Below are 22,302 nucleotides of genomic sequence, written 5' to 3'. Positions count from 1 at the left end.
AGTTCTGGAAAAACCCTTTTTGAGTTCTTTGAATGTCGTCCATTGGCAAAACGGATTTTCTTTGGCACTTGCCCATTTGTATCCAATTGCATCACATTGTTGGAAAGTGGTTGAACAGTGCACTAAGCACTCAAGTTAACCTTGAAAATTCAAACGAATGCACAGTGCAACATGTAGAAATACTGTGGAATAGCCGAAGTCATATGGGAATGCAAGCTGATCCTGTGGGATGAACATACGTTGGCACATAAAAAATCCTTGAATGCAGTTGATAGAAGTTTGCAGGACCTTTGACAAAAGCACATTTGGTGGTGCGATGATTCTTTCACCAGGTGATTTTTGCCAAACATTACAGGTGATTACACAATCAGCACTAGATGATGACCTTAATGATTGTTTGAAGTATACCCTTTTATGGAAGTATGTTATTATTAACAGTTAGTACATTATGTATAACAACATCTTCGTTCACTGTCAGAAAGATCAAATTGAAATAGCATTTTCAAAAAATGGACTTCAGAAATGGAGAAATTCCTCTGGGTGTATTTATTTCACTCCAAATTAATTTTTTTCAGTTCACCGTCTCCAAAAATGAACTTGTCGAAAAAATATTTACAAATCTTGCCAACAACTACCGGCATCATGATTAGTTAAGCGTTCAGACAGAACGTTGATATCAATAAACTAAATTTCAACAAACAAAATTCAATGGCTGGCGAAGTTAAGACTTAACCCTACAGTGTAATTGTCCCTGACAGAGACCTATGGTCTACACCAAACAGGCTTCTTGAGCCTGAAGGTCCCACTTGGTTCACCGATGGCTCTGTGATGCCCACAGGGACTGGAGTGGGAATTGTGGGACCTCGTTTCAGTCTGTCCATCCCCCTAGGGAAGGATTGTTCCATAGTGCAGGCTGAACAGTATGCTGTTTTGGCCTGCACACTGGAGAATATCCACAGAGGGTACTCCGGAAAACACATCTATATTTGCTGTGACAGATAGGGAACCCTGAAATCCCTTTCTGAGGAAAGGGTTATCTCACACCTAGTAGAAGAATGCAGGGAGGCTCTGCGGGATCTAGGCTCTGATAACGTTGTGAAAGTTATCTGGTTCCCAGCGCACGCAGGACTTTGGGGGAACGAGAAGGCAGACATACTTGCAAAGCGGGGAGCCCGCTCAGCTTTTGTTGGTTCGGGACCGGCGCTGCCTATCTGTCGTACATCTGTCAAGAACTTCTTACATAGATGGCTGGATAGGAAATTTTCCTCTGGATGGAGCATGAGAGGTGGTGTTAGACAGTCGAGGCTTCTCATTGAGAGACCATCCTCTGTGCCTGAGGTCAAAAAACTCTTAGCTCTTGAGAAGAAACAACTGAATCTAGTGACTGGAGCATTTGTTCAATAAACACTTAAGTAGAATGGGACTGACTAACTGTTCTCTCTGCCGCTGGTGCAGGAGCACGGATGAAACGGTTGAACATATTCTGTTCTTCTGTATCAACACCTTGAGGACTTAAGGATGACACACCTAGGAAACACAACACCCACAACTCCTATGGTGAGAGGGACACCTCTCTGTCGACTTGTGGTATTTTTGTCAGCATGTCACAGAGTTTTTGAGTCTCTCGAACTACAAGCGGACGAACAATGGATCACGAGGCCTCAGTTCTGCCCAGTGGGGTACCGCACGTAGAATATCCAAGTGAATTCTTTACTTTATTAGAACTCCCCAGATTGTCACTATACAATCCGCAGTTGGATTCGTAATTATTAAATTACGAAGTATCAAGCACGTCTATGAATAGTTTAGTGTCATTTAACCAACGATATTGAGAGGCAATTTCGAAAGGAAATACCTCGCATTCTCGTAATTCGAACCGATACGCTATTCGAGTTCTAAAGTCTGCAATTTCTAGTGAATGTGACTTGCATTCGCAATGACATAAAAAAAAGGACAGTCCTTGAGTGTTTGCTGCATTAATATCAAAAATCCAAGCTTTTCGCTCGGTCCATTATATGTAGGCACCAAAATAAAAAATATTGTTTAGGTACAGGTATTTTATGTTTGAAATGAAAATGTGTTTTTACCTTTCATGCTATTCTAAGTTAATTTTTTCATCTTTCATTTCAATTCCAATTACTCAGTATTCCCGCATTATGGCAGGATAACGGCTACCTAGAAATAGTTACTCAATAGAATGAAGAAAAAATGGGGAAACTCTCCTAAACATTTGCTGTGCATTCAACGGGCGTTGAAAGAGCTTTTTCACGGGTATAAATCTAGGCTACCTCCAGGACCTAATAATATTACATTCAGTATTTAAGGAAAGGAACAGAGAAACAAGAATTAATCCCGAGTCCAGTCTACGTTCAAAGTTTCAACGTTGTTCTGCTTTACATAATTGAGTAGTAAGTTTCGCCTCACTCACTCTACAACTACATTATTCAGTGGAATATTTTTCATAAAAAATTTTGTTTATATACCGTATTCTACAACTGCTGTATTATTTATTTATTTTTTCATTACAACTCCTGGTGCAAAATTCAGGAAGTATACTATTAAGATCCGTAATCATCTGTGACTTGGAGGGTTAAATTGGAAGAGTTTAAATTTGACCAAAGTGAAGGTTCAGAGTTTTCTAATATTCAGCAACGTGAAAAAGGGAATATTTAAAAACTCCTGGAACAATGAAGGCATTTCGCAAATTATTCATTCCTTCTTATAGATACACCTAGTGGTTTGATCATTACTTGTTTTTCTTGTTGGACTTCTTCTGTAGATATTTGTCCGTGTGTGGATTACTCACTAGAGAAATTGTCGAAAACGTCGATTTTCATTTTAAATCATGCAAATTTCCATCTATAACTAGATAAAAGAGATAAAAAATTAATAAAAATTCGAATCCGAAAAAAATGGAAACTGTGATCATGATACATCGTAACGGTTCAAAGTAGCAGAAAAATCTAATGGCGTACAAAATGAAAAAAATAAATTTGTTCGTTAATCTATTTGATTATTGTTATTTGTTACAGAACGATTGTCACATAAGATGAGAAAAAGGAAAGGATGGAATTCTTCCATGGTGGAGTGACAGGCTAGAAGCCTTCGCCACCATGTTAGGGGCACCTCAGGATTGCATGATAATATGATCTTATTGATTGCGACACTTCTGCTACTCAGTGCCGGATCTGCAGGTAAACCAGGCTATATCAGATATTATCACTTGTTAATATGATCCATCGACCTACTTGGTCAAAAATCGTACAGGGTAGGACATGGACACATTGAAGCATAGCAGAAACAAGTGTTTTACCCCAATAATTTGAGTCTTCTTGTATACATAGGTGAAGAGAAATCCAGAAAATATGGATAGTCCACCTAATTATGTAGAGACTAAGCCAAACTACATTTTTTCACATCTAGGAGATTTTGTTTTACAGAAATTGAAAAATTGCTATGATTATATGACAATTTGTGAAGTAAATCAGATACTTTTTTCAGATTAAATAAGCATTTATATAATATGCAACTCAATAATAGGTTGAAAAGTGAAACATTTCCATAGAACAGTCTTTTAGTCAGTAAGTAAAAGACTTTTTTTCTTGTAAATATTCTCGGACAGGTCGATTAGTATTTCAAATTGCTCGATTTTTTATGTTACAAAATGTTATACAATGTGTCCCAAATTGGAAATATGGCGTCATCGAAAAATTTTGTCTGATGGCAATCCAAATTTGACTATTCTGAAAGTTACATATAATGCATATCGAATAACAAATTTTTATTCTTTGTCGTTCAGAAGATATTTAATAAGCACAACCACTACGAAAATGAAGCAATTTGATTCAATTCAATGGAATAATTCAGGAATTTTAAAAATGTCAAGTATTTGTTAATCTTTTTTTTCAACTTAAAATCCAAGTAGGTAAGGCATTTTTTTTAAATTAAATTAAACAAACGTTGTTTCCCACTAAACAACAAACTAATAAATATCCTCGCTAAGCTCGATAGGAAGCTAATTTCTTCACTTGTTTTTATTTAACATTTTGGTTAAAACTGACTGAATAGTTCAATTGAGTTGAGAATATTCCTTCATTTTCGAATCAGTCAATGAGGGTTAAATAGATCCAACAAAACAGCTGATCTGCTGCAGGGCAGACAAGCCACAGAATATTTTAGTTCAATCATCATATTTCAGTTTATCCCCCCTGCTAAGTCTGGTCCTTCGATCCATTTTCCTCTTGTTCAAAATTTTCGCGAAATTTCCTGCTTCCACAATTAACCATACAACAAAATGCTGGCTTACGATATGAAACAGATGGAAAAAATACAGAAAATGAATTGTACACGAAGTGAGCAACCGTTTGTTTGTCCTTCAACGGCTTCGAAAAACTGATCATGACGAATTGTTGGACAGCCTTATTTCTTTTTGCTGATATGGAATAAGATTTGGTTATTTGATATGCATGTGTAACTAGATATACTCTTTAAGAATAGTCACAAAAAAGTTGGATTGCCATTTGAAAAGTCTATCAGTGACGTCATATCTCAAATTTGGGACACGCTGTATAAAATGTTCTTACAATTCGAAATACTTATTCGAAATGAAATTAGAATATTCCATTATGGTTATTTGCACAGGAATGCATAACATAAGAACATCAATTCTCGCAAATTTCAAATGATTGGTATTTTACTATTAATTTCGGAAATTAAATTCATTTTGTCATATAGCTCCGTTAATTGCATGTCAATTTCCTGCCAATTGCCCACTTAGAAAAGCAGATTGTCAATGAACATGTAAACTGGCAGTACTTTATTTGAAGTCTAACTGGAGTTTGTCGAAAATTGATAGAAACAGGAAAGTTTTTCATATAAATTCTTACGGACCCTCAAGCTAAATAAAATATTGACGTCAAAACGTGAATTTGCTGCGACACGAAATAAAAAGCACTGACTAGACGAGTGAAAGATTGGAGAGGAAATTAGTTGGCTTCAATAAATCGGAGATTGAAAAACAAATTGATTCACAACGAAACGGTGGAAGAGGAAAAATTTAATTCGAAATCAATTCGTTTACTCATTTAGGATGCATCTAGATAATTGGAGACTAAGTGAAAAATTGGTAATAATGGGTTAAGATAAAATTCATATATATAAGAATATTCGAAATGTTTGGTATTGTTAGCTTTTCATTTAATTTTTTTTATATCACTACAGCAGGCATAATCAGAAAAGTCTCATCATTTCATCGGTGTAATGATGAAATATAACGTCAGACCTTGTCTTTTGTCTATATTTGTCTACAGTGCACACTAGCAAGGAATCCTATGTCACCTAAAAGGTTTGTGGCAATCGGTTCACATTTATTTTGCATTGCTTAAAATTATAATTATACCTAAATGCATAAGATGGAAGCGTGAGATATGTGTGAAATAATAATTTTCCAATTCAGTGAACCAAGGATTTTTGTATAAACTAAAGTGCTTGGAGTTGTTACCTGAGCAGTACAGGGATGAGCACATTATGTATAATTGCAATTATTATTACTCTCAAACATAAAAGGAATATTCAGGTAATGGGTCTTACTCTGATCTGGGCTTTGTGGAGTAGAAGACCCAGCTTATATGAAGCAAATTTCACACTTTTCGACACATGTCTCCTTCAACAGAATGAAGAATTGACAGCAACACCAAGGAGTTGGCTGAAACACCTGATCTAACGACCTTCATCATCAAGTCAAGAGTCAAAAAATTTTCCTGCTAGCGCTCATGCTACCAGTCATAGGGAGTGGAAAATGGCTCATATCATTAAAGTTGTCAAACCTTGATTTTCTCCTGAAAATTTTAACGATGAAGTATTCTTACTTACCTACTTAAAGTATATTTAAAGATATAGAAATAGTATGCGTGGAATAGAAATGTACCAGAGTACTGAAGTAATACTGGAACATTTATATTCTGAATTTATAGAATAGGGCGGAATATTCCATGATCGACAATGAGAATGACTTCGAAAATGGCAATGAAATCGGAAAAAACTTAATATTTTTCGTTAGATGATGTACCTAAGTAACTTATTTCCCAATCGAAAGCTCAATTACATAACTGATCTTCCGACTTTTCTAGAAAACGTAAGGATAAGTGAGATTAAAAGTTCGCTTACTTCTCCCTCAACCATTTCCTGTCCCTATCGACTTTCTAGATAATAAGTTTTCTCACCTTCAGGACACAAGAGATTTCCAAAACATATGTTTCCTTAGGGGAAGCTAGCGGTGGAGAGAAAGCACAAATCTCTCAATTGTGAAGCATTGTTTTTGTCAGTGCAATATGAAAAAATGTACCGACTATAGTCTACATACAACTACATTCCATACAATGGAAGAAACGAATTATTATACATTAATTTTGCACGGGCCACAGCATGTTTATTTTTAAAAAAAAAACTTCAGAGAAAAAATTCAAATTGTATTTGTGTACCCTAGAAAACTTGTTTCTTTAAAATGTCATCAAAAATATGATAATTCTCATTTGAAAAAAAAAATAACTATCGTTATTTTGACATACATATAACATTTTTACGCCAGTTTGACAGTATAGTATTTTACAGTTCGATGTGCTATTGACAGACATACACTTCATGGGGAATATTATTTCAAATACACAAGTTATGAAGGTGCGACTGGCAACCTGAGACACCAGGTATACATTTCAGAGTAATAGCAAACAGCGATAATGAATTACATGTACCGTCCTGCCCTCATGGATACAGTAATTAGTAATTTAGGTGCTCATTAATTGTGATTTATCCCAATTGCTTGCTCTAACTTTCCCATGGGATGTCTCAATCAAACATTTGGACGTCTTCTAATGTACCTACAGTCTGGATTCCTATCTAGGTTTTTCAGTAATTTCTTGCTGAGAACGAGCCGAAAGGACTTCATTAAAAACATGTGGAGTTGAAAGTTTGCTTTACTTAATTTAATCAAGTCCAGAAATAAAAAAAAAATTAGGAGAAACACTGAATCTGAAACATTCTCTATTTTAAACTGGTAAAATCCATAAATTGTTCCTTGAAACGGATATAAACGATTCCTTACTTACTTATTGACAAACAGAAATTAGGTTTTCTATGCGAGGAATCATAAACCAACTTTAAAATTCACAGCTGTTCGCCATCTCAATTTCATAATAATAAAATGATTTTTGTTGAAGGAGTATGTAGGTACTTGTTCGTATAATTTTCGAGTAGAACTTTCACTGAGAATCCTCATTATTCGATGTTTTGATACGTGTTTGTAGGTCTATAATATATTCTGCTTCGCTCATGTTCGAAAAACCCCTTCAGTATTCCTTTTCCACTCCATTCCCCAGATATTTTGTGAACAGCGTCCCCATAGACCTGGCAAATCATATCAGATCTGACCTGGATATCAGGGATTGAATCATGTCATGATAGAGGTCGATCCTCGAAAACTGAGATATTGTTGAAATGGGTATATTCCAGAAGTTGTGGTCATTTGTATAACGAAAGATTTTCATGCATCAATATGGAGAAGCTGGCTGATTTTCCGATACATTAATGGTTATTTAATCCGAATTAAATTCCTTGTTTACTTTCAGGATCTAATTCAATGTGAATTGAGTATTAGAAGACTTACAGTACCTATCAGTCTTACTTCTATAATCCTATATTTCTTTGAAAGGGCAGTTTAATTAATCAGATTAGATATAAGAAGCGTTCATCAAAATTCGTCGTCCAAGAGTCTATTGAAATTCGATAGTTGAGATGCAATTACTTCATTCCCATATACAGGCTGGTTCACAACGAGGTTCCGTATTTGCGAATCTTATAACTTTTGATAGAAGAGCCATAGAGTGCTCCAATATTTTGCATAATAGTCCTTATATCCTTAAGTGTTTTCTGAGATAAGAGATAAGCTTCATCTCTTCATGAGAAATTCATAAAAAAAATTAAATTTGTCATAAAAAAGTGATTTTTCCCCAATTCCAAGAAACGATAACAACTAGATAACAAGTTTTTCGGATGATTTTCTATGACTTATCTTCTACCTCAGAAAAAATTTAAGGGTTCAAGACATATTAAGCGAAAAGTTTGAACTCTCCTTTCAATAGCTACGACCCTCGCAAATAAGGGACTTCACTGAAATCCACCCTGTTAGTAGAAAAAGAAGGATCAACAACCTATTGTGTTTGAAACAAGTTGATGTTTTCTGAAGAATTAGTAGTATTTCAGTTATGGTAATAGGGTGTAGTTATAAATTACATACTGTCATTTGAAGAACATATGTATAAAGGGTGAGCCTTTGACTCGCACAAATATTTTAACAGTTCTTGAGGTCAAAAGATACACTTTTTTCCTGTACTTACCAATTTTTCCGTTTCGGTCCTGATAAGAATATGTCATTTTATGTTTTCATAATGAGCTGTGCTACCCATGAAAAAACGGAATTCTATTCGGAATAACTACCCAAATCTGTGACAATACACATCTGTGGATCTTTTAAAAGAGTTGCATTCGGTCAAAGTATCCAGTTTTTCGAATTTCACAGAATTTTTTTATTTTTAAACATCAAATTACTCGAAAAGGTCGCATTATACGAGAAAATATGTAGAATACTTTTATTTTATGAAACGTTCAAATATTCATTAGATAGCGTCCACCATAGTTTGCAAGAGTTGGGTTTTTTGAATTTTTGGTATCATTATGGTACGTAATGGTCATAACGAGAAAACTGGAAAACGTGGGTGATATCTTTCATTCATCAAATGAATGAAAAACTATATTCCGAAGTTCATTTCATTCGATGAAACAGTTTGTGAGACAGTACTAAATATAAGATTTTTTTATGATTTCAACAACCTGTATCTTTTACCGAGCCAATTCAGAAAAAATGGTAAGGAAAAAAGTGTTTCTTTTGACACCAAGAATCTACTGTTAAAATATGTGTACGCGTCAAAGTCTCACCATGTAGAGACGCATCACGAAACAAAGTTTTGAAAATATTGGGAAATATATTCACCTAAATATTCAATACTGAATAACTGAGTTGGCTTCAACTTCAGTTGAAAATACTTCCCCCCATAATGTTCCTTCTCCGATTTTGAAGTTGGATTGAATGGTTAATGATACCTATGTATTGATATCTACTTAGCTTTGACCAGTTCCATGCATAAAAAAAAATATTGCGTTACCATAGCAACGAACAATAACTCATTAGAAGTGTCAGTGTGAAGTTTGAGGTCAAAAAAGTAAACCAGTGTTACGCAATAAATTAAAAGAAAGAAGATGTCCACTGAAATTGTGAAAATCGAAAAATTGGAGTATCGAGCCATCATCAAGTACCTGTATTTAAAAGGGTTAAAAATTCTACAAGCAGATTTACGAAGGTATACTTAATACCTTTGGTGATCAATGTCCTTCGTATACGACCGTGAAAAATTGGACTGCAAGCTTCAAAGGAGGTAAATTTTCCATTGAAGATGATGTCTGATCGGGAAGGCCAGTTTCTGTGTCAGTCCCCGAAAATATCGATGCAGTTCATGACATGAATGTTGACCAAAAGCGTGCAAGGGTAGAAGCATCGCGTTCCGACTATCATCAATCATCTCTTTCCTCAACTGAAAAAAAGTTTAAAAGGTCATTTCAAAATAGTATGTTACAATTTACGCATTAGTTGCATCATTAGAATATTAGACTTCAAAAAACCATAGCTCCCTTGACATTCACCCTGATATATTCCTACATCATATACATAAGAGACCTATTCATATTCAACATGTGTATGATAATTTGAGACATAAAAACACGGTATCGTCACAATATTGAAGTTGTTGAAGGTTGAAATGGCAGATAAACTTCCCTTAAGGAGTATCAAATTCTGTCCTAACTACGAACTTCTCAAATAGAAGGGTGAGATAAGAAGTTCGAATTTATGGTAGAAAATGAATTTACATAATAGAACGATTGAGGGTCGCCACAAAACGTTGCCTATTTGCTGTTATTAGAATCGCGAATGTGAAATGTTTGGCAGTTGAAGAAGCTAAATTTTTATCGGTAGCACCGAGCTGGATATCCAAAAACTGCGTTATGTAAAAATTGACTCATTTTCCGTCTCATTCACTTTTTTTCCTACCTACCTTTTTTCAATTCTGAGCAAATCTCTGCAGCATGAATTTTTGATCGATGTTTGATATTTTTGACGTATCAAAGGACAGACCCTGCAGCTAGTGAAGAAATAAATAATGCTATTCAAAAAAACTCAACTTCTGTCCATTCCTTGTAGAGGACACGTGACAAACTCCCCAATTCTGCATAAAATGTTTCTTAACTTAATATAAATATTGACCGAAACTTTTTTACAAAAAATGAAATACTTACCGAAGATGATAACTTCACTCTGTATGTATTTTTGATTTTTCCGATTGACAAATTCTAAAAATACAACTTTGTTCCATGTGATGGAAGCTACATAAGTTCTCTGCTATCAAGGGTGTTAACGATACTTATTAAAGGTTAAAATCTGCAGCATTTGAAGGAATAGACATATACGGGGCGTTCTCGCCATGAGGCAGCGGTCGATTACTCTAATTCTATTAACTTTACAAAAAAGAGTTTGAAATGAAAATTTCCTCTTTTCGAGTATAGCATCTCCTAAAATTATTTGGAATTATACAAAGTGTTTCGTTTCTTCTGCACAGCTATCAACTTCGTTGTGTCAAATGGAACATCCTATATATTAATATTTCTACATTTTTTAATTCCTTGTTAAATTTAAATATAAGTTTGATGAAACAACAATGTCTGAATTCTCAACGGTTTTCGAGGAATTTGACTTTTTATTAATATTTTGATAATGTTCCATAAAGGACTATAGCTCCGTACCTATTCTATGTAATTGATTCAAATTCGGACTGTGTCTAGTCACTAAATGAAGCACTAAAAATTTTCTATGTAAATAACCACATTATATACAGGATCCACGAAAACGTAGATTATCAATGCAGAAATTCATCAAAATCTTAATTTTTTTAAATGACAACCCATTTTTTTTCTGTTTATTATTTAAAACAACTAAAATCGAACAAAAAATGTTTAAATAATGAACAAAAAAAAATGAGTTGCCATTCAAAAAAATGAAGATTTTGATGAATTTCTCTTTTGATAATGGATCTACGTTTTCGTGGACCCTGTATATAATATGGTTATTGACAATGAACATTTTTTGTGTATCATTCATTGACTAGACACAATCCAAATTTGAATGAATTACATAGAATAGGGACGGAGCTATAGTCCTTTATGTAAGTTCCTCAAACTAAAATATTAACAAAAAGTCAAATTTCTCGGAAACCGTTGATAATTCAGACATAATTGTGTCATCAAACTCATATTCAAATTTAACAAGGAATTCAAAAATGTCAAAATATATATAGGCTGTTCCTTTTAAAATAACGAAGTTGAATTTGAAATTTTTTTTTGTAAAGTTAATAGAATTAGAGTAATCGACCGCTGCCCGATGGCGCGGACACTCTGTAGTCCTCAGCGCTTCAAATTATGACGCCCTCTATTATGTTTCCTCACGAAAAACGAAATAAAAATAAATTTCTATTGTTAAATTTTGATAACGGTGATAGCCATCGATGAATCCTTCATGTGTTAGTTTTTCCAGGTTTATTTGATCCTTCATCTGTTAGTTTTTCCAGGTTTATTTGATCCTTCTAACAGACACATCAGGCTCAAAATCCGCAACAAAAGTGAGTAATTGTACTTAATTATTGACTTATCATCTAACCCCTTTTTTTCATGATGACGAGCCCCTTTTCAGTATTTACCTATTCCACCTACTCTAAGGGGAATTATTCCCATTTATTTCTCTAACTAACTGACTGTCATTCCTAAGAAAAGTACTTACTCCATACATATTTCTTCGCCACCACGGTTTCAAGAAACCCAAAACAAAAATCATTGGAGGATCCTCTTTGCTTAGTTATTTCACAAACGATGATCCTTTTTAATAATAGTCGTAAAAACATCAAGAAAACATCTGACGAATAGACTGAAAGGGAGTGCGAGAAAGAGACTTGACCCATGCTATGGTTGTGAAACATAGAAAAAGGGTAGAGGAAAGGGTGCTTGGTGAAGCCCTTCGCTCCTTTCTATCCTACAACCCAACCTTTATCCAGTGATTCACGAAGGGTAACATACGCTAGCAAGGATTTGGTTTTTGGTGAGTTGAATTCTCAGCAATTTCCACATTATTTTTGAAAACTATACAGTCCATTATAATTCGCCAAAACAATCAGTATCCAAGTTTCCCGCACTGAATTTAGATAATAGTTTGCTTCAAAAAAAGAAAATTGAATATTAGAAATGAATATACAAAAATACACAAAGGTTCACAAAAGTAAAAAACATCTCGGAAATAAGTGAGAGTGACTCTGAAATAGATAATATGTATTTACATCTGATGAATGAAAACCTTGACATAGACAATCATTGGTCATTAAAAATTGTTTTCTTCCAATGTTTTTCCTGGTAAACAAACTTATGCTCAAGTCTCTCTCGCCCCCTGTTCAACTCTCCCATGGGTTAGGGAGACATGAGCCAATTTTCTGTTTTTAAAATATTAATTCCTGTCCTCAAAATGTTCATCTCACCATCACTTTTCTATTATCTATTGTAACCTATTTGGGCTGATATCTTCACGCAAAAAATGAGTTGTTACCATTTACAGATAGATACAATTTAAGTTGCTTCAGAGTGAAAAGGGGTTCAACTCTCCCGGACTCCCCATAACATGAAAATTAAATTATTCGACTCTCTTCATCTAACCTTCAGTTCTAACAAAGAGTTACTCTTTGGTTCTAATGAACTTAATACGTCCCTTTCTCAAGTGCTCTTAAGTATCATACGAACGAAAGCCTTTTCAACATCTGCATGCAATCATGTTAGACCGTATGATAAATTCTCCGATTTATTACACATCATGATCCAGGAAAATCGAGTTTTGAACGCCCTGTAAATACAAAAACTGACCACGAGTTTCAAACCGCTGTCAATATTAGTCATTAAATATTCCACTATGGTTACCACTGGATGTTTGCAACATTCGATGTTCACATCAATGCGACCCTGCTGAATTTGCCTTTCCTGAAAGCAGTTGAGCGAAGTTCCAATTTGCGGTTCGGAGCCAATGAATCAGAGCAGACACGACCGTCGTTCACTTCTGTTGGAATAACAAATTGGAGCTCTTTGAAATCCAATTTTCCATTCCAAAAATAAACCACCTGCCTACTATGTCAAGAAGGGAATTCCGGTGTCTCACATTAAATTTGCGATTATTATGAAACAGGCTGACCAAGCAAACGTTGTCCTGCAATAATGAGGAAATATTTAGTAATTTGAAGTAAAAAACCAGAATATAATGTATTAGACATTAGATATAGAGTAATTTTTTTGTGAGCAATTCAATAATTACATTTATGGAAAAATTTTCTACGAAATAGATACGATAGTTTCTAATGTTGCAATTTCTTTCCAATGTTAATACTTTTGCAAAAAAAAACTACGAACATGAAAATAGATGAAAACACTTTTTCTAGCTGATTTTATTGAAAATTGAATTGAACATACAGATTCTAAAATACGGCATGTCGCCACCCTTCATCATCCCAGAGGATTCAAGTGCAGTCAGCGTAAAGCTTATCAGCCAAATAGACAGTTAGCTACAAACAAGATTGGGTACTGCTACTTATATTTCTCCAGAATTTGACCTTTGGTATTTTGATGAAGAAGTTCGTGACATCATTTTTGTCTTCATTCTCTCCTTTTGCTCGTTCAATTCCCTTGCAAATTATGAATAATAACAAGATGAAATATAACCATTTACTCTACAGTTTTCCCTCACACTCAAAATAGCATGTTCGTCTCAAACTTTGTCATCGGGCGTTTAGATTTTTAGATTCGCTAATAAGAATGCGTTGAGACAAGGTAGAAACAAATACAGGCTGTCCCAAAACTAGTGAATCAAACGTCACATCACAATAGAGTAGACCAAATATTATCGAATTACACCAAGATTAGTTCAACGAAAATGTACTTTTCTTTTTCTCTATTAGCTTCTACATTTTTAGCCGATAGGGTGTAGGGTAGGAAGTTTAGCCGGCTAAAGATAGAAGAATCTAACATTAGCAAATACCCGTAGCTAAACCTAAGATTTAGCCGGCTAATCTCAAGTTTATGTTCACACCTATGTTTATTCGTAACATATATATACATATCATGAAATTATATCAGTTCGTTACTCAATTGACGATTTAACACTTTTTCTTGCATATGAAATTGATATTCACTAAAAAAAATATCTGTTTTTTATTGAAAAATACGAATCTTGAAGGTCTGTTTTTGCACAGCTATTTTTTTTATGAAATACCTGTATGCTTTTTGTTAATTTTTCTATATTTATGGGATAAAATACCATGAATTATATTATAAAGTATTATAATATAAGTAGTAGGTATACTCATCAGATTCATTCGCAATAATTAATAATCAAGAAATCAATACAATTCCCAGGGAATCACATAATTTAGGGGACAAAATATCTGTGGCCTGCAACCAGAGAACGTATGGCGGTTTACTTTCGGGATAGCCTGTATATGGAACGAATAGCCCATGATTTTCTAACGTCGTTACTGTTGATGGGTTTCTTAATCGAACAGAACTTTGCGCGGACCGAAGTTCTTAGTGGAGGGCTAACTAAACTGATTTACTATATAAGAAAGGGTTCTGATTATTTGATTTTCCAGATGAAAAGTTCCCTAATGGAGTACTTCGCGATGAATTTAATAAGATTGTGGAAGGTCTTCTAGATGAGACATGAAAACCTGTGAATTGGTTTGAAGAGAATTCACCCTACTCTATTTATTTATGATTTGGCTCAAACTACATAGGTTTATCCATTGAGAAGAAGTATGCCTTTCCAACAGAGATTTTCTGGTTATCCAGCAGATGTTGTGCTTCTATCTGTATTTAATTGAGCTGAAAGTCTGATAAAGTCAATTGATTATCTGATAATAATTTTTGCTGAAACACGGGTTTTTGGTTTGTGTGAAGGAATACTAGAGCATCTTCAATGTAAACTCAGTAACAATAACATTAATTAGAGTTGATATAATCCGCAATTCAGTCCATTAGATCATTTGTTCTAACTACTCCGTTGCATGACCTGTGAAATAGGGCAGTTGGAGGGATACAATAGTTGATTAATAATAATACAATTATCCTTCCACTAATGCGCAGTGGAAGAGTTCTCGTTTCATCAGATTTATCAAGCAAATTACTTGATTCGATTTTCGACCATTAAATATTCAAATTTCCAATTCTGAAACAGAATTTTATGTTGACTTCTTATAAATTGTTATATCCGCATATGAAGGTTCATAAACCTATAACAATTCATAAGAGCTCAACACACCCGTACTCATAGAAAATAGCGGCGTATAATAGTATGATAAATATTCCTCTCTCAAAAAGAGGTTTTACTAAAGAATTAACTATAATAAAACAGATCTCGGTGAATAACGGTTTTAATGCAGAATTAAAAGAGAGGATGCTTGCAGAAAAGTTATTTAAAACAGCAATAAGAAAAGTTTATCCTTTTTCGAGTAGAAACTTATCACTGATACCTTATTCAAGACAGAGTTTCAAAAAAAATATCAAACTTTTTGAAATCGGAAGGTATCAAATAAGCTTTTAAAATGGGGAATTATTTAGATAAATGCATAAAGAAAAATAAAGAATAACGAATAAGAAAGAATTGTGGAGTTTATAAACTTACTTGTAGTGAAGGTTCATCGTTTTATATAGGTCAAACTGGAGAGAATTTCAGAAAAGGATATCAAAACACAGAAATTGTTTCATCAAAGCTACTGGAGTTTCTACGAATACTCATCATCTGATGAGACTTATTTAAATTCATCAATGGCATTCATGTTAATATTTATGGAATTTAAATGTCTCAAGAATGATATGTAATCAAAGTGCTCCAATAAAAAGGGTAAAAACTGTCGAGAAAGCATTATTCATCCCCTTTCGCTGACTAAACCTGAATTTTTACGTTTGAAAGATTTCCTCGAACTATGTTGATCCTAAATTTTTTGTCTTTTCCAGGTTCAATGCCAAACGGCCCAGGAGTTCCAGAAAATATTACAGTCACCTTTATCAACCCCACATCTGTAAAGGTGTCGTGGACTACTTCGTTTGAAACTGTCGATAAATATGATGTCACTTACAAGCCTACGGATGCCAGGTATGATGTCAATTATTTTGCCTGTATTTACATCTCTTCTTCACGAAATATCATTCAGGTTATATACAGTGTGTTTCATTATAATAAATTCGGGGTATTTCAATGAATTACTTGGAGTAGGAAAGGTCCTGTAGGTCTTTGTCAGGAAATGCTGTATTCCAAGACATCGCATTGAGATATTTGAACGAGATTTGTTAAAAATGGATACCTCATTAAGCTGATTATTTCACGTTATTTCCCTCGCCTTGAGCAACTACAGTGGCGTGCGTACTGGCATTGACTTTCATAGTTTTGAGAAGAAGAATCAGGTTGCCAATGCCTCTTTCCAAAATTAAATTAATTTCTCCAATTCTTATTGAATTTAGAAAACGAAGAGTTCTCCTTTCGATGAAAAATTGAACACCGTTTGTTATTCGAAAAAAAATCGAGTAGAACATTAAAACAAAGAATTTTTTACATCAAAAAGCTTTGGAAATTACAAGAATTGTTGAAAATAGCCACCTCCAGCTAGGATTCAAGAGTTCAATCTTCTACTCATGGATTGGTGAACTCGAGGAATTTGTTATTTAATTGGTAAACATGTACCGGCCCTGAATATTGAAAACGAAGCATTTCCTGACAAAGGCCTACAGAAGCTTTCCGACTTCAAATAACTCAGAGAATAATATCCTGAATTTGTTCGCAATGTACACATGTATATTTTTGTACACCTTTCAGATGAAAAATATGAAAATGACATTAATTGGCAATTCATGAGTTCAACATTTTAGTCCAATTCGAAATTCATTAAAACAAAAAGGACATTTGTTCTTCAGTCAAATTCCCCTAACTATAGTCAGTTTTATTATCAATTTCAAATTCCCCTCATTTTCATAGCTTCCTTTAGTTTAATTTTCAGCAGGATTAAGATGAGCTTCAAAATTAAAGGGACTGAAATTGATTGTAAAATGCTCGTCATAATTTTAAAGAATAGCTTTTGAAACCAGCTTCTGTAAAAGATTTATATAGGGTTTACCCACTTACCTTGTTCGACTTCTTGCATTGCTTCAGTTTTTCGTGAAGGAAAATCTATTTTCTTATATGTAGCTATATTCTCCGTTTCCCACACATGAAAAAACACATATACGGTACCTTATAATATTATCGTTCATAATAGATACAGAACCCCTTTTCACGAAACGTACAAAATGCAGAATTTATTTCTCAATGATCATCAAAGCAATCATCTCTAGCACAGAAACCTAATTACATGGTTTACACCTGAAATTGTTATTTATCCACTATCACAACAGCATCTTCAGGCCTGAAGCAATAAAATATGTAACCATGACAATTGATAGCTTTTGGATACGACCTCACAATATTTCTATTTGGGAAATTGAGATTTGAATGAATGAGTCAGTTTTTAATGATTTAAAAAAAATACTGATCGAAATCACATTAGGGTGTCACAAATAAAAAAATACAAGTGCTTGACGTAGCTTTAGAATTGAGATTGAACCTTCACCACCTAGGTATACCTCGGAAATGGCAATGAAATTCGGATTTGGTGCATTAAATAGTTAAAAAAAGCCAAAAATTGCTATTCACTTCCGTATTCAACAAGATGATTTTACTAATGTTACTAGATGAGTCTTTTAGTGAAAATTTAAAGTCGAGGATAACAAAATATAATCCCAGTTTATCCAAGATCTTTTCGGAAAACCTGCTGAAATTATTAATATAAGTTACGAAGTTATGAAATCTTTCACCTCATGATTAGTTACCTGCTTGCTGCTTTCGAATTATTCATATAATGTGCATCAACTGAAGTATGGAAAACTTCAGTAATCTAATAACATCAAAACTCTTAATGGTGAATCTTCTAAACATGATAGAACAAATTAACTTTCTAAAAAGGGCGGCAATGCTCTTGGGAAATCAGCCTTCTGACCTTCCGAGTTAAAAAGTGAGATAAACGAATAAGAGCATTTTCCCTAAACTTTATTTCTTTTCCATGTAAAACTTAAACATTCAGCAGGGAACGCTATAACGTAATGTTTCTTCGTTGTGTTTCTGCATATGGTGCATATGGGTGGAAACATCGGTGGAATTTTTGTTTTAAAACGATTTTTCTCTCATACACGGACTAAAATACTTGCCTTCCAAAATAGCCAACTTTTCGTTTGGAAATCAGTTCATGAAATGCCATTTTTCGTTGAGGTCGACGAAAGAATTATTTTCGCGAAAAATATCCAGTAGAAATATTTTCTCCTGGATATTTTTCGAACCTGACAAGGATAATTTTCATTTTTTCGATGTCAAAATTCGTATTAGCGGCCAACTTCACAGAGCTCTGTCTTCCTGCACACAATATACCTACACATAGTAAGCAGACTACATTTCACATCAGAAATTCAATCATTATTCAATTTTGCCATCGTTTTAGGTATGTCAGAAAGTAGCAATCGTGTAGGATCTCATATGTAGGAATTCATGAAAATTATGAAGACTCCATCTTTTTCATTCGAATCACAACAAAATAAATATCGATTGAACAATGAATATATTATTCAGAAGTTATTTCTGCGCTTTAAACGTTAGTTTCAACTCTATTGATTTTCATGACGATAAAGCTCTTCCTTTCATTGGTGAAGTGGAATAGCTTGACGGTTTATACATAGGAATATTTGAAAATCCAGATATTAGGAATTGGATGCATAACATCATAACAAAAAACAATTTATCATTAAAGTTGCTCAAATAAAGCAGATAATATCTTAGATATAATATTTTCAATATGGATCTGACGTTTTTGTGATCAATTAATGCTCATGTGACTCTGTTCATAGACGTAGAGGCGAAAATAAATACCTTTGAAAAATCGACAATTTTATTATTTTTCAACTCATCATGTCGGAGAAAAAAATTTCAAAACATCACTTCTTAATGTAACAGACCCCAGAAATGATAAATATCAAACAGCAAAATTGTTTAAACTAGGTAATAAAGAATCAATCGAAAAGCCCCAAAAACCTGAAAAATATTAAAATAACCTCATTCTTTTCTACCGCGTTATTACCACTTTCAGATAAAATTGACAAGTTTTTCGGAAAAATCAGCTTCCTAATACATTTGAGAAATGTGTACTTCGAAGCCCTTACTAGTCGGAATTGTGCAAATTATCGAATACCTATACTCGATAAAATTTTATTTTAGTTGTATTGCACATTTAGGTACATACCGGTAGATTCGGGGACTTGGGACAGTCCTGTAACTTGGGACAATTACCCCCCTTGCAGATTTCTTTGTTCCTTACCATTTATGAGTGAAGGGACAAACTTAAGATTGTGTAGCGTCTTTTCGGTTAGTTTAACAATTAATTTCTGTTGAGTTTGCCGTGACCAGAGCGTTTGAATTGACAGGAAAAATTAACGAATTCAGGAGAGTAAAAGCGCATTATTTTTATGGCCCTTATACTTTCTAGTGTCCTATACCTACATGTGTTTCACTTTGTGCATGTGTAATCTTTTTCTGGATACGTGGGATATTGGTATATTAGATATGTCATGAAACAAGGTTGTTTACAAATCAAACGGCAACACGGATCTCATTAATTTATTTTGTTGTTTCATAGGGTGACTTGGGACAATGCAGAATAGATACAAGCGGCGCATTGGCAGCAGGAAATATGTCGATTTTTCGCAGGATAATATTATTTACGTTATTTCCACGAAGAAATCACCAAAGAATGAAAGAAATCAAAGTTTCCTTGTTTTGTTTAGTTTTTTTACATTTGAGTTGCAAAATATTTACTTTCGCTGTAATAGGGGTTTATCATATAATTTCCCTACCGAATTTCAACTATATAACCACAAGTTCTAATTTTTCAAAACTATACACCGTCTCAAGTCACAAATCAATAGATTTCAACTTGTGTCCCAATCCTTCCAAATTGGTGGGGACAAATATATTTAATTTTTTTCAAAATTTATATCCGAATTCTGAAGCATGGTATATCCTAATCAATAGTCTAAGTCATTAAGCATATTCGAACCTCTTTTTCAGATAAAAATAGGTCACCATTTTTCAAATATGACAAGTTGAATTCAACAATCGTCCCAAGTCACCCGAATCTACGATTTATTCACATAAATCCTCAGATACAGCATAAATAATATACAGGGTTGATATAAAGTATGGAACCAAGTAAATATCTTTGCGACAATAATTATGAAATTTAGTGGGTAAGTGCAATGGCGCAAAATTATGCATAGGTACATCAATTTGTTTATCTGAAGATGTTTTTAAGTTAATCTAAAAAATCACAAGTTGATTAACGAATTTTTTACACTAATCCCAGTATGTACGAATTCGAAATTCCAAGCTCTTTCAACATCTGCAAAGATATAAAGGAACTCCCACATAAATTAAAAAAGTTGAGGGTATTTCCGGTTCAACGTTCAACCGGAAGTAAGTTATCAACAGAAAATTGAAGATCAGATGCATTTTGCACCATGGCACTTACCTGCAAGATTCCATAAATATTGTTCTTTTCGTTCAAAACATATTTACTTTCTTCACAAACTTTTTAGGGCTTTCACTCCCAATCTCTGAAACAAAATCAATTAAAAATGAAATCAACGATTTGCTCCTGCGTAAATTCTTGCACTAATTTGTCAGGAGCAAATCGTTGATTTCATTTTTAATTGATTTTGTTTCAGAGATTGGGAGTGAAAGCCCTAAAAAGTTTGTGAAGAGATGCAAAATCCTCCCAAAATAAATTTCAATCGATATCATATTTACTTTGTTCCATACTTTATCTCAAGCCTGTATATATATAACCACCTGTTTGATACTCAATGGATGTAGCAAGTACCTCAGCCATAGACAACATTTTTCGCTAATTTTTCACCACCCCCTCGCACCTATTCATCTCTGCCGACTTACCTATTTCAGGGGCAGCTTGAATAGAATAATGGAGCATTGTGCGGTAGCACATAAATTGATTATGCTAGCCTGCTTTCCGGGATCTTGATGGTTAACAACGACAAAGGCTCGTTAACAAGAGCTTAGATTAACACGGACACAAAACTTGGTCTGGATCAAGAAAATAATGTCCAGCTCCTTTATTATGCGTATATTCGAATATAACCTCAAAAAGATATGTACGTAGCTGTATAAAAAACTGGGTATCGATAGGAAAAGAAATCTCCAATTAAGTCGGATTAATCTATGATATATCATTTTCAAGGATAATAATTCCTGAAGGAATTTGTTACAGTTACTTACATTTTTTTTTAGATCTCATAACTTTATTATTAGGGGTTGAAAATAACAACATGTATTTCAGCGAAGGTAGTCATTCTACGGAATACTTGAAATGGAATAAACAGTGATCAGAACTGCTTGTAAGTTTTTATTTATCCCGAGAAAAGTATGGACTGCATCGACATTTTGCTAGAGATTTTTTTCCCAGAATTGAATGGGAAACCATAGGAGAATCTTATTTTTCGAAAATCTATCCCAGAGAAACAATTTTTGAAGGAAAATCATAAGGGGTTGTTATTTTCAACCCCTAATAATAATGATATGAGATCTAAAAAAATTGTGTGATTAACATCTACTTGGTCCTTCATATTATGTATAGTTTTATGGCTCAGTATTATTTAGTATTGAAAATTAACAGCAAATACGACCCAGTTGTCCTGTTCAATTTTGTTCAAAGGTGAAGTTCCTCTTCCTCTTGCCTTGAAAGTACCTTTGATTATTTTGACTTTCATTGATGCAAGATGATTTTTGTTGAAGAATTTAACATTCTCTAATTATCCGTTAATTTGTTCGACAGATACCCATTCCCAACCACTCCATCATATGCATTTCATCTTCGGGTTGATTTTTTTTAAATGTACAACTGATCTATAGCGTATTCAACCTTTAGTCAAAGAAGATAACCAACATTAACTCTTCTCAAGGTACTGCATATTATG

The 22,302-nt window shown here is 33.9% G+C and overlaps 1 protein-coding gene across 6 annotated transcripts in view; it reads left to right on the top strand.

Moving 5' to 3' along the window:
• Positions 1–22,302, top strand: part of LOC123313823 (fibronectin type III domain-containing protein 5) — a 127,715-nt gene that overhangs the window by 66,147 nt on the left and 39,266 nt on the right. For all 6 annotated transcript variants that reach the window (XM_044898866.1, XM_044898864.1, XM_044898865.1 and 3 more), the window contains exons 2-3: positions 3,033–3,194; positions 16,195–16,333. In XM_044898866.1, coding sequence (XP_044754801.1) covers positions 3,146–3,194; positions 16,195–16,333 — 188 coding nt within the window. In that variant the 5' untranslated portion in view covers positions 3,033–3,145. The remainder of the gene's footprint in view (positions 1–3,032; positions 3,195–16,194; positions 16,334–22,302) is intronic.

The sequence above is a fragment of the Coccinella septempunctata genome, chromosome 5, assembly GCF_907165205.1.
Source record: "Coccinella septempunctata chromosome 5, icCocSept1.1, whole genome shotgun sequence".
NCBI classification, from domain to species: Eukaryota; Metazoa; Arthropoda; class Insecta; order Coleoptera; family Coccinellidae; genus Coccinella; species Coccinella septempunctata.
Note: the sequence above shows the minus strand (reverse complement) of the source record. Positions and strands in the feature narration are given on the sequence as shown.